Source organism: Lates calcarifer, linkage group LG12 (assembly GCF_001640805.2).
Source record: "Lates calcarifer isolate ASB-BC8 linkage group LG12, TLL_Latcal_v3, whole genome shotgun sequence".
Classification (NCBI taxonomy): Eukaryota; Metazoa; Chordata; class Actinopteri; family Centropomidae; genus Lates; species Lates calcarifer.
The window spans coordinates 11,746,723-11,763,597 of NC_066844.1; the positions used below are offsets into that span (position 1 = coordinate 11,746,723).

At 39.1% G+C, this 16,875-nt stretch overlaps 1 protein-coding gene across 5 annotated transcripts in view; it reads left to right on the forward strand.

Moving 5' to 3' along the window:
• Nucleotides 1–8,129, forward strand: part of hdac11 (histone deacetylase 11) — a 56,853-nt gene extending 48,724 nt beyond the window's left edge. For 2 of the 5 annotated variants that reach the window (XM_051074411.1, XM_051074413.1), the window contains exon 11: nucleotides 5,261–8,129. In XM_051074411.1, the coding sequence (XP_050930368.1) occupies nucleotides 5,261–5,509 (249 nt within the window). In that variant the 3' untranslated portion in view covers nucleotides 5,510–8,129. Of the gene's footprint in view, nucleotides 1–390; nucleotides 498–5,260 lie in introns of those variants that run through there. The other 3 variants (XR_007814277.1, XM_051074412.1, XM_051074414.1) reach the window with 3 other exon arrangements.
• The last annotated feature ends 8,746 nt before the right edge of the window (nucleotides 8,130–16,875 follow it).

Consider the following 16,875-nt stretch of genomic DNA (forward strand, 5'->3'; position numbering starts at 1 on the left):
ACTAATCTCACATTCCATTTGCAGAGCAATGTGTTCTGCTAGATGCACCAGATGAGGCCATGCCTTGGCAGCTGTCTTCTTTGATGTCATAGTAGACAATCTCAGCTTGGCTTGCTCTGTGTCCATGTCTAAAGCATCTGCGACATCCTCAAGAATGAAGAGTCACTCTGTGAGTCAAGCAGAGCATAGACAAGAATTTCCTTGCTTGAATCATTTGGTGGTGATACATAAACAGGCATAATTGTTGAAGTCTGAGTGTTATTGCTGTCTTGCACAACTCTCCTTGAATGTGATTTCTTTGGTTATGTTTTGTGGTTGTGTTAACTATGTTTTTCTTTCTTTAGTGTTACTTATGTCTTCAGTATGTTCTCTCTTTGGTTCTTGCTTTAGGCGATCTTCATGATTCATCTGCTTTTTGCAGCTTTTGGAGTGATGGCCAGGACTTAAGCACCCAAAGCACAGTTTCTCTACTTGAATAAACTTTACTCTCTGTGCAATTGGCTTTTCAATGAATCTTCTGCACTTGTGTAAGCTGTGTCCTGTTTTCTGACAAAACACACATATGACTATGCTCTTCTCGCTAGTGTTAGTTCTGAGGATCTTAGCACCCACAGTTCTATTCTTGAAAGCCCCTGTGGTTTGGTTCTTGACTTTTGCTCTATCAGATTCACACTACTGTATAGCATGGTAGGAAGTCCTGGGATTACATGCTATGCTAGCTTCCATGCTAAGGAAAGTCGCAAAATAATCAAAGCTTGGGAACCGTCTGTGTTCCAGCTGATATTGAGCTATGTAAAAAGTCCACAAACTTTCTCAGCTCAGCACTCTCTATCAGGCATGTAGTTTGTCTCTGAAGGCTTTTGCAATTACAAAGGGCTCACCATATCGTTCATTAAGCAAGTCCCACGCTGCATGATGTGAATTTTCTGAATCAGTATCATATTTCTGAAGGATGATTTTTCTGGAAAGATGACTTCCAGTGATTAAACTTGAGTGGATCACAACTAAAGATGGTAGGTTCTGGAATAGGTAGCCTATCTGCTGATATAGCCTCAGCCAAGACTTTGACAAGCTTTCCTGATTCCTCTTAAACAACATGTCTTGGAGCTGCATCTGTTAGTGATGTTGTGTGTTGATACACAGGGTTCACGTGAGCATAACTGTAGACAGCTCAGTGTTCGGTGGAACTTACCTTTATCATAAACTTTAAGTTTTGCTCTGACTGAGTTCCAGTCTTTTCAGCTCCTCTAAGCGCTCAAGTTCTCTTTTTAGGTCTTCTACTGCCCTTTTTCTTGCTGCACTTTCTTCTTGCTTTAAAAGAACAGCCTCTTTTCTCTCTATTTTGTGTTCAGTCTCTTCAGTTGCTTGAAGCCATAATCTTTAGTACAGCTTGAGTAGCAGCATATTCTGCTGCAGCTTCTTGTCCTTTAAGTGAGGACACATTAGAGAGAGCAGAAATAGTTTTTGAATATTTAGAGGCGAGACGCTGGAAACTGAGGATGCGAATACAGAACCAGCATCAGGCCACATCATCTCTTCCCCTGTTCCTTCGATTTGAGATTGAGCATTCTGAACGACAATCCTTGTGACTAATGTACACTTGTCAATCCTTCAATATTCATCATAAACAATATTCAGCTCAGATAACTCCTTTTCAATAGCACTGATATGTTCTTCTAAGATGTTGCTAAGATACTTTTTTATTACAGAATTTTTAGCAGCCTTGGTGAGAGCTTTCCATCAGTCATAAATGCTGTCAAAACGTAGCCCTTTAGTCTTTTTAGGAAATTCTTTTCCTTTTTCTGTTAATGTGCGGACTCTTTCCGTCAACAAGGCACTTCAGACTGGACTGCTTGTTGTGCATCATCAAGCTCATCTATCTGCTCTGGCACTGCCATTTGAAAGCTGCTTTATATGACTCTCTTTACTTCTGATAATTAAATTATTCAGCAATTAGCTTTAGCTGTTTAACAAAGGCAATTAAACACCAAACGTTCTCGAAATACTCAGGTTAATAGACTTAACTGAGATTGCTTTGCTTCAAATTAACCCAAAAGCAAGATTTACAAAGGCTTGAAATATTAGCATTAAGTAGAATAAACAAATGTCTTCATAGCAATTTTAAGTGGACTTGCAAAACCTCAACAAAAATATCACTTACAATATCGGCTTATTTTCCAGCTTACGTAAATGCACATAAAATATTTCAAACTCTTCAAAGTGTATGAATTATTCCTTTTGACGAATGCAAATGCAAACAAAACTTTAATAATAAACAACATCAGTTGCTTCTTAATATCTTACGACCACTGATAATGTTGTTACACAGTTCCTTGTAGTTTTTCAGATCTTATGTCCCTTTTCAGAACACAAACTTTTGTGTCTGACATGAAAAATTGATGAATGTGTGTTTTGAACGGTAAACAAGGGCTTATCAGGGTGCCCACATAGCCAAATGGTTGGGGTGCGTACCACATGGGCCTTAGTGCCCTGTGCAGCTGGTCCCCGGATCGACTCCCAGTCTGGCCGGACCCTTACTGCATGTCATTCCCCTACTTTCTTTCCCTGTTTCCTGTCTTTCTCCATTGTCCTGTATAAAAAAGGGAAAAATAGCCCCAAAAAATAATCTTAAAAAAAAAAAACGCTTATCTGCTTTTCCGCCTGCGCCTCCTTGTCGGGCACGAGCAGGTTATTTTAAAACTAGGTTATTTTGGCTCTGATGAAGCCGTGCCTCTCTGTCTGCAGTCACTACTCTGTCTCCGGCATTGTCCCGCCAACAGCACCATCTGATTGGTTACACACAGAGCCACAGCACGGGTAACAGCCAATCAGCAGTGAAAGCTGTGCATTCAACAGTGCTCATACACGCTTAACAACTTTGCTTTTTGCACCACAATCTGGTGCCGCTCAATTGGGACTACTAATTGATTTGAGACTCACATTTCTGTGCAAATTTTATTTAACTTTGTTTTATTTACTTTATAAGACTTCAGGAAGCTATTTATTTATTTATTTATTAAAAATTTCAATTAACTTTATAAGAGATGCTGCTGACCCTGGGAGCTCCCTGCACTTTTTGTTAGAATTTTAAAACAAAGATGTCTATTGTCTAAGATAAAAAAAACCTTTAACGTGTTGCAAGTCTGAAAGGCTGTTTAATAAACATATGCTTAAAGGCATTTAAACAAAGTTAAGAGTTGGAGTTTGTATTATTCAAAATTTTGACGCCAATATTTTCACTTTTACTGCAAATGAATATCGGCTCCAAATATTGGTTATTGGCCTCCTTGACTACTAATAATCAGTATCGGTATCGGCCCTGAAAAAACCATATCGGTCTATCTCTAATCCATAGTAACAAATGATGTTGGGTTCGATGCCCCTCACTTCCCTGGAAAACAGGTAGAATGTTTGGAGGAATGGGGACACGAACTGTTCACGTAACTCCCAAAACTTCTTCTGATTTATTACAAAATCTTCAAAACAGTAAACAAATATGCAAATTGTTCCCTTGTGCATTAACATCTCTATGTAAATGTCCATATGAAGGTCCGCACTGCATTCCACTCTTCATGTCCTACAACAAATGTGTCCTAACAAAATTCATCAGCATAGTTCTGGTCCTGCACATTGTCATCTCCCATCACTCTCACAAGTTAAATGTACATTACTGTTGTTCAAGCACATCTTTCGAGTATCAGTACTGCTTGGATAACTACCAGCATATGGCACAGTGAAAACAAAGAGGAGTTACTCTCTGTAATTATAATTTCACTGCATACTGTAAATCAGTATACGCTCAGGTAATTTTTTTAACAGTGTAGACTATTCTCACTAAATAAACATCCCAAATGCTACAAATGCTGCAGATTGCTCATAACAACACTTCTGTTCACATTTACAAAATTCACAGAATTCAAACACTGCACCTTTAATCTTTTTCAACAAAGTGCATTAGTAAAGCAACCTGTTCATGAACCTTTTAAGTATTCAACCCACCGAAACAACAGTATGCAAAATATAAGTCATATGGTCAGGACCCAGCTTTAAACTCATATCATCAAAGGTACATAATCATATTAACCATGTGTGTAAACCCCATAGGAATGTAAATAGAAATGTAAACACTGTCTGTGATATGGCGGGAAAGCTGCCAAGCGCCGCTATTTTTATTCTACTTTCTCACTCATCAGACAACACTCAGGTCTGATGACACACTCGCGTTAAAGTTATTTTAACCTTAGGAGATGAAATTAGAGGCTTCCAGAGCATACTAACCTGGAAAACAGGTAGAATGTTTGGAGGAATGAGGACACAAGCCGTTCACTTCTCTGCCAAAACTTCTTCTGAGAAGGGGGTGGGAACCTGTGGAGGGGTTTCCTGGGAGCACCATCACTGACACAGTAGTTCTGCTCTTCTCCTCCTTACTGACCTGAAGATCTTTTCCCCAAATTTGAAATTAATACTTTTGGTCTCAAATATTAAATGTTAAAGTGCCTTTTACAGATGATAGAAAACAAGAGCTCACAATATTTTATATTCTTATACAGTGACCACAGAAATAATAAAAAACCATAAATGTGAACATGTTTTGAGTGTACCACATATATAGTTGTTGAAGAGTAAAAGAGCAGAGCATCCACTGATTAGTTTACATCCATGTTTACTCCTTAGAAGTCTATTTAAAGGCTAACATTGACTATTTTTCTCTGCTCCACTGTAATGGCAGGAGAAATGTCTGATTACAGAACCAGCTGGCTCTGCTGGGTTAGATCTCGTGAGCGCTTCACATAGCTAATTGGTCAGGAAATTTGTAAGCATAATGAGAGCTGATCCGACTGAGCCAAACTTGGATGTATTTCTTCCTATGCACAGGATCCTGCCAGTGATCCTGCAAATTCCAGAAAATAATAGATAAAATAAGGCAAATTCCCAGTGGGGACTGTTGTGTGTTGCAGAACCAGTGATTTAGGCTGGTAAATGGCCTTAAGAAAACACTCTTGGTTACTGCAGCTTTAATATTTGTTAGTTCTGGTCGAACATGTTTCTGCCATGCACACCAATGTGTGTGTGTCTTTTCAGTCTCTCCCATGTGTGTTGCCCTGAGAGCCTTAGTGCCCCACAGTGGAACAAAGAGATGGGAACAGTCAGTCCTCCTCGAGGCCTCCTCAGGGAAGGAAGGCAGCATAGATTGAAGTGTTGGCCAGTAGTTTCACAGAATTTACAGTACTTACTGCTTTTCTTTCCTCTTCTTTGCCAGGGCATTGTAAAGAGAGATGAGATTGTGTTCAGGGCTGCTAGACGACGGGGCATCCCTATACTCATGGTCACATCTGGGGGTTATCAGAAAAAAACAGCCCGCATCATTGCCGACTCCATTCTCAACTTAAATCAACAAGGCTTGATTGGAGAAGAGGCTCTGGAGGAGGAGGAGGAGGGGTCATCATCATTAGTAACCAGTGTGATGTGCAGCTCTGGACCTGCAGGATCAACGTTCACTACTGTCTGAGGGGCATGAATCCTGGGGTTAACACTTGCAGGTGTAACCCATGCAACTGTGATATTTGAAGGCACTTAAGTAACTTTATAGTGTCCAGTTATTGTATGACAGCAGCAATGCTATTGTGAGGAGTTTTAGTTTTTTTATTTACTTTAGGTTGTAAGTACTGAAACAATTGCACTCTCTTGACTAAGCTCTCACATGTGACAAAAAGCAAAATTTTATGGGTTTATGTTTAGTGTATGTATGGGCAGCATTTTAGACAGGTATTCTTTCACCTCTGGAAATGTAGTAATGTCATTTGTGAAGGATATGATATATTAATTGTCCATGAAATAGCACAGAGGTTTGATGTTCTTACAGGCACATGCAAAGTATATTAATTACCTTCCATCTCAGTTCATGGTAATGAAGGTGGAGAATAAAGATAAATGCTTATAAAAAATATAACTATCAAACATAATCTAATGCTGATGTCTTCTCAAGTCCTCATCAACATTTTGTTTTATCACTTCTAGAATCAATTGGTGTTTTCCTCTAGACAATATTGTTATCATTATTTAGTTTATGGTGTTTGATTAATCAAGTTCAACCACTGATGAGTTTTGTACTTTATTTTTCTTTCGGTGCTTTAAAACCATTCTGATATCTATAGTTAGTGTTTACAGGGACTAAAGTGTTTTGTATTTAAATTTGAAACACAATAACGTGACTCTGAGCACTTTAATTGGTGTGTGGTGAAAGAAAGTTCACTAACATTGCTTCAGCTCTTGTAAATCAGTGCTGTTTTTTTCAGTGTGTCCAAAAACTGAAAAGTGTTCAGTGATTAAAGAGCAGGCTTGTCCAGTGGAACTTTTCATGGGTTTTAACTCCTGATCTGTTTGCCGCAGTGATTCAGAACTCACCTAATGATGTTTACACATATGGCTATTAAAAATGAGACTGATGCTGTAATACAATTTTATTGAACATAAACATTTTTCAATGTCTTTCTCCTTCAACATACTCCCCTTCTGCATCAACACACCACTGCATTCGGGTCTTCCACTGATCAAAGCAGTGCAGTAGGTCTTCTTCTGACAGTTGTCTCAGAACCTCTGTCGTTCTTTTCTTAACTTATGATACAGACTCAAAACGTGTTCCTTTGAGCACAGATTTGATCTTAGGAAGAAGTCACACGGTGCTAAATTAAGACCAGAGCGATTAGGCTGATAATCAGCCTGAAAAACCCCCATGTTAACCAAACTCACCTTGAAGAGAAAGCAAATGCAAATGGTGCCAAACTATCAGGTAAAAAATCAAAAATCAAAAATCAGTTTAAGTCCAGCTTTTCACCAGCATTTCACTTTTGGTTGAACCTCCAAATACAGTAGTTAAGTTATTACGGACACACCGTTGGCTTACTTAGGTCATGTCTTATTGTCTGACTGTCTGCTTGACTTTGCTGTAGCAGCTGCACCATGTTTCCAGATGTCAGCAATATATTTTAGTACCATACACAATAATTCTTATAAAAATATATATTTTTAAAAAGATTACTCAAATAATAAAATTTAACTGTCTTTTAAAACTAGATTTTCATTCTTCAAAAGGCCAAAGTGCAAAACTCTCAATTGCTTTTAACAATGTTGAGGCCCTTTTGTTTTTTTCTGCCCTACTAATTTAGGTTAAATAAATTAGTGTATTTTACATTCAAATTTTGTCTGGGGCAGATTTAGCCATGCTAATTAACTTCCAAAATTACAACAACAACCTGGGGAGTACAGTAATTGCAGAGGGAGGGACAGTTGCACATGTCTTCACACACCGAGAAATGTATGGTTGGCTTCTGCATACTTCTAGTTGTGGAATATACATATGGGCAGGATTGTAGACATCAGCTGTGATTTTTCCAATGTTAGAACTGGTTAAAAAAAAAGCTCAGGGAGAAGAATTGGACAAGACAAAGCTGTTGACCAAATTAGAGGAGATTTTTTTGTGAATGTGGCCAAGGGGTACATGTATATGTTTTTCTGTCTTACACCTGTGTGGACCCAAAGTGGCAGCTGGCAGGTGCTGCTGTAATGATTTTTTAAAAGTATTTTCACATTCATTATCTTCTGCTGCTCTGGTTCCACTCTACTGTTTAAAAAAGTTACAAAAGTTAGGACTGGCACACAGACCCATGAGCATTTAAAGGATTAAAAGACCTGTCTTTGAACAGCATGAAAAGCATTGTTCAGCGCTTATCCAGGAAGCTGTTTGGACACATTCATAATGAAACTGTGAGAGGCGGGTCATATTAGTGGTGTCAGTGCTAATTAGCTAAAGCCTTTGATCTGGTGTGCTGCTTTTGAATGTGGTTGAAAGGTTTAGTGCAGTCTACCTTTAATTAGGACTCAGAGTATATCACTTACTATATGCAGGCCTCCTTAGTACCCAATGCAGTCCCAGTTTTCGGTTTATCAGCTCCTCTCTTTGTCAGCCAGCATCTTAGCCATTTGAGTTGATTGAAGGTTTCGTGCCAAAATAACACTTAAGTCTTCAAAGCTCTACTGTATATCTCTGTCTGTGTTTGTGGTTTGTGCTGACATTGAAAACTACGTCTATGCAGTCATAACAACATTGAATAAATCCTAATAACAAAAGATCTGCTTTGCTTTTTTTTCTTTGAATTGCTTTTACTGCCCATGCTAAAACTATAGTATGTTTTGAAAAAACCTAGTTAATAATACTGCTGCTGCTATGTGGACCAGCATTTCTCTGAATTTTCCACTGAGCACCACTTGTCCCTTAAGAGTGTTACTAAAGCCCTGCCCCTTATTATGTAATGACAGTTCCACACTTGTACCATCATGACTCAGTAAGAAGACATCTATGGAAAGTCCCTATGTCATCTAGCTTCATTTATGCATCCCATTGGTGAAGTTTCAAGTTACTCTCTTACCTATCATACAGTTCATCGGACTGGTCCAAATCTGTAGTGAAATTGTTAAAGTTCCCTATGAAGTTCAGTAGTTGAAAGCGTTTCTCTAGTAGCATTATAACTGCTTTGGCAGAGCTGTTTTCTCATTTGAACTGAGGAGTGGTGCCTGGGTGGAGCATGCACAAGGCTGGATAAAAACATCAACAACATGCCCACTCACTTGCTCTGACTTTGTACTAGGGAGCTGGCAGGATAAAATCAGTTTAATGTCTGGTCCAGCTGATTCGGACAATTGCACTCACACATGCAGGTCCTCCAGGTCATGTCAAAATATATTCAGTAGATGTGTAAAAGCAGGTTATAAGTGTGTCTCTGTTTTGATTATTTCATCCATGTGCACAAGGACACGTGTCACAAAGTGGAGCTCGGGATACAGGAGAAAATGCAGACTCTGAGGCTGACTTCAGACCAGAAATGTCTTCTTCTAGCCAAGAACACAAAAGAGGAACCAAAAACTCACTGTCACACAGCTGAAAAAATCTAACAAATAGTGTCCATGGAAGAAATAATAGGAAAACGCTGGAGACACAGGATTACAAGGCAAGTGGCACAATACAACATTAGGTAATACTCTGTCAACCAAGGAGACACACAGCACAGACAAGACTTTATACACACAGGGACTAATGAACAAGTTGGACACAGGTGAGACAAAACTGTAAGCTGGAAGTAAAACCACAAATGACATACCAGGAAATCATTACCAAAATAAAACAGGAAGTGATACAGAATACCAAAATAAGACTCACACACTAGGAGGATACATAACAGGACAAAAGACATAGAACTAATAATTTTCAAATAGGGGTCATGACAACACGTATGCAATACAGGGTCCTACCAACAGTGTCACGCTATTCCACTGATCAGCGATTCGTGCTGTAATGAGCCGATAACAGCAGGGAAGAAGAAGAGAACCTAGTAAACATGGATGTGAGCAACAAAGGATTTGAAATAGTTCAAAAACTCAGTGTTGCACATGTCATGAGGAAATACATTTGGCATGTATGTTAAACCTCAAGAATGCATGCAGTGCATTTTGGTGAGTAACACTGAATGTAATTTACTTTTGTTTGCTTACAAGAAAACTACACAGGACACCTATTTTCATTTGGTCTGATTTGAACCTTAGCTCAAATTGAAGTTTGTAATCAACAGTACAGTATCCATTTTAAACTCCTGCAACAACAAGACAAAAAAGGGGGAGCCACTCAACATTTTCAAATGTATTTTCTCCATATCACTATACCTACAGTCTCTGGATTCTACAATATATTAAAGTTTGATAGACAACTTTGCACAACTCCTTAGAAAAGCCAAAAAAGACAGATCCTTAATAGACTCTGTATCTTACTGCTGTAAAGTCCTCCTGCCTTCTTGCCTTTTCTGCCACAAGTGGTCTACGCACATGCGTAATCCAGATGTTCACACAAAACAGCATGAAGAAGACCAACTTCTGCTGCTGAGATCACATAATTTTCTGTCAACTGTGGAAAAGGCCTCTTACAAAGGTTTAGGTTAAATAAATGCTGAAAGGACAGTGTATTCATTATGCAGGTCATTTTGCATAAGTATAGATATATGACACAGAATCAGTTATACCAATGGCTTCATTAATAATACAAGTCAGTGTATTAATTAGTGCATATGTCAGAAATATAATACTACCCAGACATAACACATTACTCATTTGTTACATCTTCATAACACATGGGTAACATTAACATGAACTCGAGAGGGTAAGTGGGAGCTGCTAAATGTATTCAGGGACAGTCTGTGGTGAAAGTGTGAAGTTATCTTGAACTGGTATAGAGTTATTGTATTATCAAAAAATGAATCTACCCACAGAAAGAGAGAGCCCATCATGACAACATAATTTCGTGCAGACTGTGTACTGCGGTGTTGGGACAAAGAAGCCTTGTAGTAGGCTTCATTAAACATGACTCCCTGGCTGTTTGCCTGCTCCTGGGTGCTGTCTTACCTGAGATGAACTGCTCCAGGGGTTGAGCTGGATGAAGGCTGAGACTGTTGAGTGCTGGCTGCTTTAATTGGGGTGTTCTCACCTCCCCAGACGAACCAACCCAAGTGGGTTGTAAACAGTTAGCAGCCCTGAAAAAGGCGGGAGAGAAAACAAGTTAATGAAAGTGCTGCTCAAAATATGTTACTTTCACAGAGAACTGGGAGTGTTAAAGGGGTGCTCACTCACAATTTTACACATGAAGTTCAGTTTACTAGTAAAAAAAGAGTCAGCCTATGAAAATGGTTGTAAAATATCTTATGTGGCTCTGAAGGAGCTTTCTATGGTTGAAAATGTTTAAATGAAAATTTGCATTGTGTTTTGGAGGAGTGGGCAGTGAATGTCTAATGAAATATCTTGTTGAGCTGCATCATTGAAAATGTAGGTTTTGGACCTTGAGGCAGACTAGCTTTAGTACCATCCTAGAGCGTGATTGGAGACTCTCTGTTTTAATTCTTACATGTGAGCCCCCCAGAAAGAGTGTTCCCCTTAAATATAATCAGAATCAGAATATTTTATTTATTCCTTCTACAGCTGACCAGCACGTCATAGAGAAGATGTGAGAGGTTGTCCAACATTGTTCCTATCTTGGACAACATTCTCCTCTCTGACACTACTGTCAGAGAATGCAGCTCGCCTTCCACGATGTGGCTGGCTTTGTGAATGAGCCTATTAAGTCTTTTGGTGTCCTTCACCCTCAGTCTGCTGCCCCACCACACAACAGCAAAGAGAATGGCACTGACCACCACATCATAGAACTCATAGAACATCCTCAGCATCGTCCAGCAGCTAGTGAAGGACCTCAGCCACCTCAGAAAACAGAGATGGCTCTGGCCCTTCTTGAAGAGGGTGCCCTTCTTGAAGACCAATCTATTGTCCAAGTACACCCTTAGATACTTGTATTCCTCCACAATGTTGATGTTGACCCTACGGATAGAAACGGGTCACTGGAGCACATAGGGTGTAAGAAGATGGAGAAATCTTTTGTGTATCAGATTTTTTGTGAGGTTTTAAGACAGATGTACAACACAACAGTAGAGTTGCAGTCTACAGATGCATCATTCAAAGAGTTCAATTCAATTCAATTCAATTTTATTTATATAGCACCGAATCACAACAAAAGTCATCTCAAGGCACTTTTCATTTAGAGCAGGTCTAGACCCTACTCTTTAAAATAGGTATTTGCAGAGAGAGACCCATTTTTGTGGATTACTAACAAATTCTGTGAAATCAATATGAATATGGAGAAATCTTTCTGTGAGACAACATAAATATATACAACTGTACAATATTATGTGTTCAGAATAAAACCTTTAATTCCTTTACATAAATATAACTGTCAACCTTGAATTAAATGCATTCTCCCACCACCAACATCATTAAAATGATTATTGCTGAGTAACATGTTGACTCTATGGACTCCTGGCTTTGCTGTCATAATAAATAGGCCAAACCTGCTGAACAGAGTTACAATGTAATCTAGATGGAAATTTGATCAGTTGTATAAGAGTTTTCTCAGGTGTTTAAATTAACACAGCAAATACTGGCATTCTAAGCATAATGTGAGGTCTAGCTTTGCATCCTATCCAAGGCTGAATGGTAAATGTATTCACTGGCAAACTATTGCCTATCAATCATCCAAAAAAATCCCAGCACACAGTTGTCAAATCTTCTCATTGTTTTCCAAACCACATTTGCTGACCTTGCCAGTCACATAGAAATCTGACTTTAAAAGAAAACACAGAGCTGATGGTATTGACTCAGTGCCTGATTTGTGAAGTGTTAATTACACCTCAGGCCTCACATAACAAAGCCCTATTTTACAAAGATAGTTTCACTAAGTCATGTGACTGTTTAAAATTAAGGATTAATGGGTTTTTCTGGCAAGGCCACAAAATAAGTAAGAACAAATTTTGCATAAAAGTGCCTAATTTTTAGGGTTATTGGCCAGACTTTGACTAAATGTTGGTACACCTTAGAGCTTTTGGTCTGTGGTCAAGTTGAATGTGTTGGAGTGATGTTGTAGGACATTCAAAGTGGCTCGGACTCACTCAGTCACTTAAAGCAGGAATTAAATCAGCCAATTCAGCTCCCTCAGTTTCAGCCCTCCTGTCTGAGGTAAGTGTGGTGTGCAGAGTTTTGAGTCAATTTGTGGAGTCTCTTGCCTCCTTAATGTGTTTGAGATCATCAGTTGTGTTGTTCAGAGGTAGGATTGGCACACAGTTCTATACATTGAAAAGCCCTATTTGATTATTGTTCTAATCTATATTAAGGCGAGAACCACTCAACTGAATAAAGAGAAATGACAGTCCATCAATAATTTAAGAAATGTCAGTTAATCTGGAAAATTTCAAAAGCTTTAATGATAATCCAAATTTTCCTTATGAAAACTCTTTTCAAAGACAGATCTCACTTGAGACAGAGGTTAGAAAATGTATTGAGTTTTTGAGTTTTTTTCCTTGCATGATATAGGTGAGATGACCCTTTAACATGCTGATAGGCATTATAGATGAGCCCTGGATGGCTGGCAGTTTTGGTGGTCCTGACATCCTACCTTGACAGAAACTCAGTAAGACACAACTTCATATCGAGTAGTATACAAACCTGATGCAGATCCAAAATGAATGAATATTGTGAATTGTGAACTGAATATTGTGTAGATACTATTTGTTCCCAGTGTTACATCAGAGTGAGAGGCAGTTGTGACAGACTAGTTTCATGTTTTTACAGCTCTTAGATAAGATGTGTGACAGCCAAATCCATCCCAAATCCAAACAATCCAGCTCATGAGATGTTGTTTCATTTCCCTCTAGATCCCGGTGCATGAGTTAACCTTAGGGCACAGATGATAGTCTTGCAAAAATCAGTTTTCCAAGGCTACACATTAAGGAGGGACAGTGGGTTTCATTCAAAAACATTTTTGTATAAATGTTAGAAATAAGGAGCAAGTAAAAGTTTCATTTTCATTAATTATTTACTTTTCTTCTCCTGATCTTCCAGGGGTCTAGGATGGTGCTGGAGGACTGGAGGTCAGTGGCACATGGCAGCACTGACAATACACACAACAGTTCATAGGTATGTTTTTTGTTTTTTGTTTTTTGTTTTGTTTTTTTCCTTAAATATACTCCCCTCAGGATAATTCCTAAGATACCTCATTTTGTACATGTGGCTCCTGTAGTGGAGATTTTGGTACACACATATCACACTTTTGGCTCAACATCATTGAGCCAAAAGTGTGATATTGGCAGCTGTATGAAGTTTGCTGATGTTTTGAATGGTATGACTCAGACTTTCTTGTTTCCCACCTTACAGATGGCATGAATTATTCATTTCTTTAATTTGCAATGCTTGCTTCTAACCAGCAGGTGGTCCCATGAAGAGGGTTGATGCTACATATGTTCACTTGCTGAAATTGAATAGGCTTTCTTTTTACGTATAATATAATGGACTATCCCCCATTATCTTGAAGAGGGAACTTCCCAATTTTTAGGTATGTGAGTGCTCTGATCTATAGAAAGCAACAGTAACACAATTAGGAGACATAAATAATGGATTACATTCCCATGACACAACACTACACAACAATTACGCCTCCTCAGTTGTATTAACTGGCCCCCATTTGTTCACAGTGGCCATTAAGCACACTTTCTCTGATAAAGATCATACATTTTATCTGTGGTGGAACCACTGGAAAGATGTTTCAAAACTGCACAACAAAAATATGCACAGGAGTGAAAAAATAGAAGTGCAGCAATTATGTGAGCCCAGAGGAAACGTGTTTGTTGTCTTTGGCTTTTAGCATGTCAGGCTGTCTTGAGCAGCCCCTGTTATAGATGAATATACCATATAGCTGAATATGGTCTGAGACTTCTTGGCAGACTGTCATGGTCAGCTTTAGGGAGGGTGAAGTTTACCTGAAACTGGCTTTAAATCAGATATGAAAACATTTCTGCAGAATAGTTTATATAAAAATCTGCAAACTTACATTACAGTATGCTACAAGCTGAATATATTAATTCTAGCAGTAACCCACCCAACATTGCTGTCATATGTGCATCTTAAGAGCACATTAATATAAGTAATCAGGAAAAAAACCCACAAAATCATCACTCATGGTTATACTTCACTGTTGGAGAGGCTGTCTAAAGAATAATCTAGTACGCTAACAGAACATCAGTGAAGTAATGTTCTTGCTAACTGCTAACTGTCAGTTAGAACGCCTGTTAGTGTCACAGTTCTGTTTCATTACTCCCTCAATTCCCCAGTACTTTTCCCCTCACCCCTCCTCTGCTCCATTCTACCTGTCAGCCACACCCATCTCATCAGCCAACTCAGTTCACCTGTGCCAGTGCACCTCCACCCACCAATTCAGCCAGTACTTAAGCCTTTCCTGTTCACTCACACACCAGATTGTTCTTTGCCATGTCTGATGCAAGACTTTCCAGTGTCCTTCTCTGTATTGATCTACTGTTGTCGACCTTGCCTGTCTCCGACCATCCTGCTCCGTCTATACCCTGGTAAACTGACCAGCCTTCTGTACCTGACCCTTAGCTTGTCTGTACCCTTTGGATTTTGTTGTCTGTGGCTCCGTGAACTGTTTACTTGGGATACCGACCTGCTGGCTTCTGTGTTCAGGCCCACCTTCTGATAATTAAATAATGTCTGAAATCACTACTGGCAACACTATGTTTTAAAGCAAGGTCCTTTCCTGTTCCTGCTGTTCATCACACCTTCCAATGTTAATTCTGTCACACCTTACAGTGACAAGTCTGGGGGCCACCCCCTGCTGAGTCTGTGGCCCTTTCTCGCTCCTGCTGAATCACCAAGAGGTCTTGTCTGTGTCATTATAAGAACTGTGAATCCAAATACCCATGCCTTTTGTGATCCTTTCTGTACCATTGTTAATCTCACATTTACATACTGTTTGATCACTGCTCCTGTACCCACAGTATAACTGCCCCCCTGCCCTTCACTCTGGGTCACTTTGCTGTCTCAGACATGCTCTGTGTGTCAGCAGACTCACCATATTCTAGAATACTAATAAATCACCACCACTACAGCAAACTTTGACTTAAGGACTTTAGAGGTTTCTTCAACAACTGCTATATGCCTTATACTAAAATCTGAAGAAAAAAAAATCCAGCAAATTGGCAAGACATGATATAGTGAAAAAATCTGTTAGATAATTTTTTTGTAATTTGTTTTGGTATCATTTAAACTCTGAATTCACACAGATTAAGCCACTATAACCCTCCACGTCAAACAAACATGTCCTCCCCCTATGGAGAAAGTGGCAGTCTGTCTGTTCAAATGTACATGTCACTTAAGAACGAATCTGTTTATATGACTGGTTTTTGCATGAGGCCTAATGAAAAGCAAAATTATTCCTTTGTTGTCTGCAGTTCTACCCACTTCTAACATCTCCTTGTGCACAATTACTGTTGTTGAAGTCATGCATTCTTCCAATTCTCTCATAATAAAAGACTGACTTGGGAAGATGTAGGTGTGTTCAAGGCAGGAGGAGGCTGCTGGAGCAGAGTCCTCTGGAGCTCTATGACCACACAAGCTCCAGACTGAGCTTTCATCCTTCATCATCCACCAACAACCACAAAGACATGGCCCTCTGCCTAGATGCAAACTGAAAGATAATCAATCAAGCTTTTGACTTAACACACCAAAACACACTTCAGTCTTTCAAAGTCTAGAGAGAGTGATGAGAGTAATAGCTTCGTGTTGATTTTGTGTCTTTGTTGTAACTTTGTGATTTTTGATTCCTCTTCCTATTTTCTGGCCAATTTAGGAGGTATTTTCCTTAGAAACAGTTTAAAGTTCACTGGCAGGCTGATTTTTTTAAAGATGCATGAGTATGTCTACAAACAGCAGTGAGAAGTGTTTGAAAAATCTGACCTCCAATAGCCAACCCAGAAATCATGTAATATGATGCATGTGATGACTTTATACCAAAGCATAAAAAGCCACAAGACACTGTTGAGTCCAGCTTTCTTTGGCTGAAGCACTAACTGCTGTTAAGGACACTGTTTATATTTTCCTCTTAGGAATGTTCCAACACATGAAAATTTGTTGACGGGCTGTCTTGTATGTGGGTTAAATGAGATAGCCCCTTGACATGTTTAGTCTAAACCCTTATCCTTAGCACTTAGGTACAAAAGTGAATACAAATTTATGATTTACCAAATTGGGTACAAATACATCCAGAGTATAAGCCAGCTAGTTAACTGGCTCCAACCCCAGTGTCAGACTGAAACTTTCATCGAAGTTGAAATGCTTTTCTCTCAATTCAGTTTGTGTAAAGGGTTGACAAAGACACCCGTCTTCTGATGCAGTAGCCCAACGGGAGTGACACATTCTGTCTGTCTAATGATTGCCGCAAAA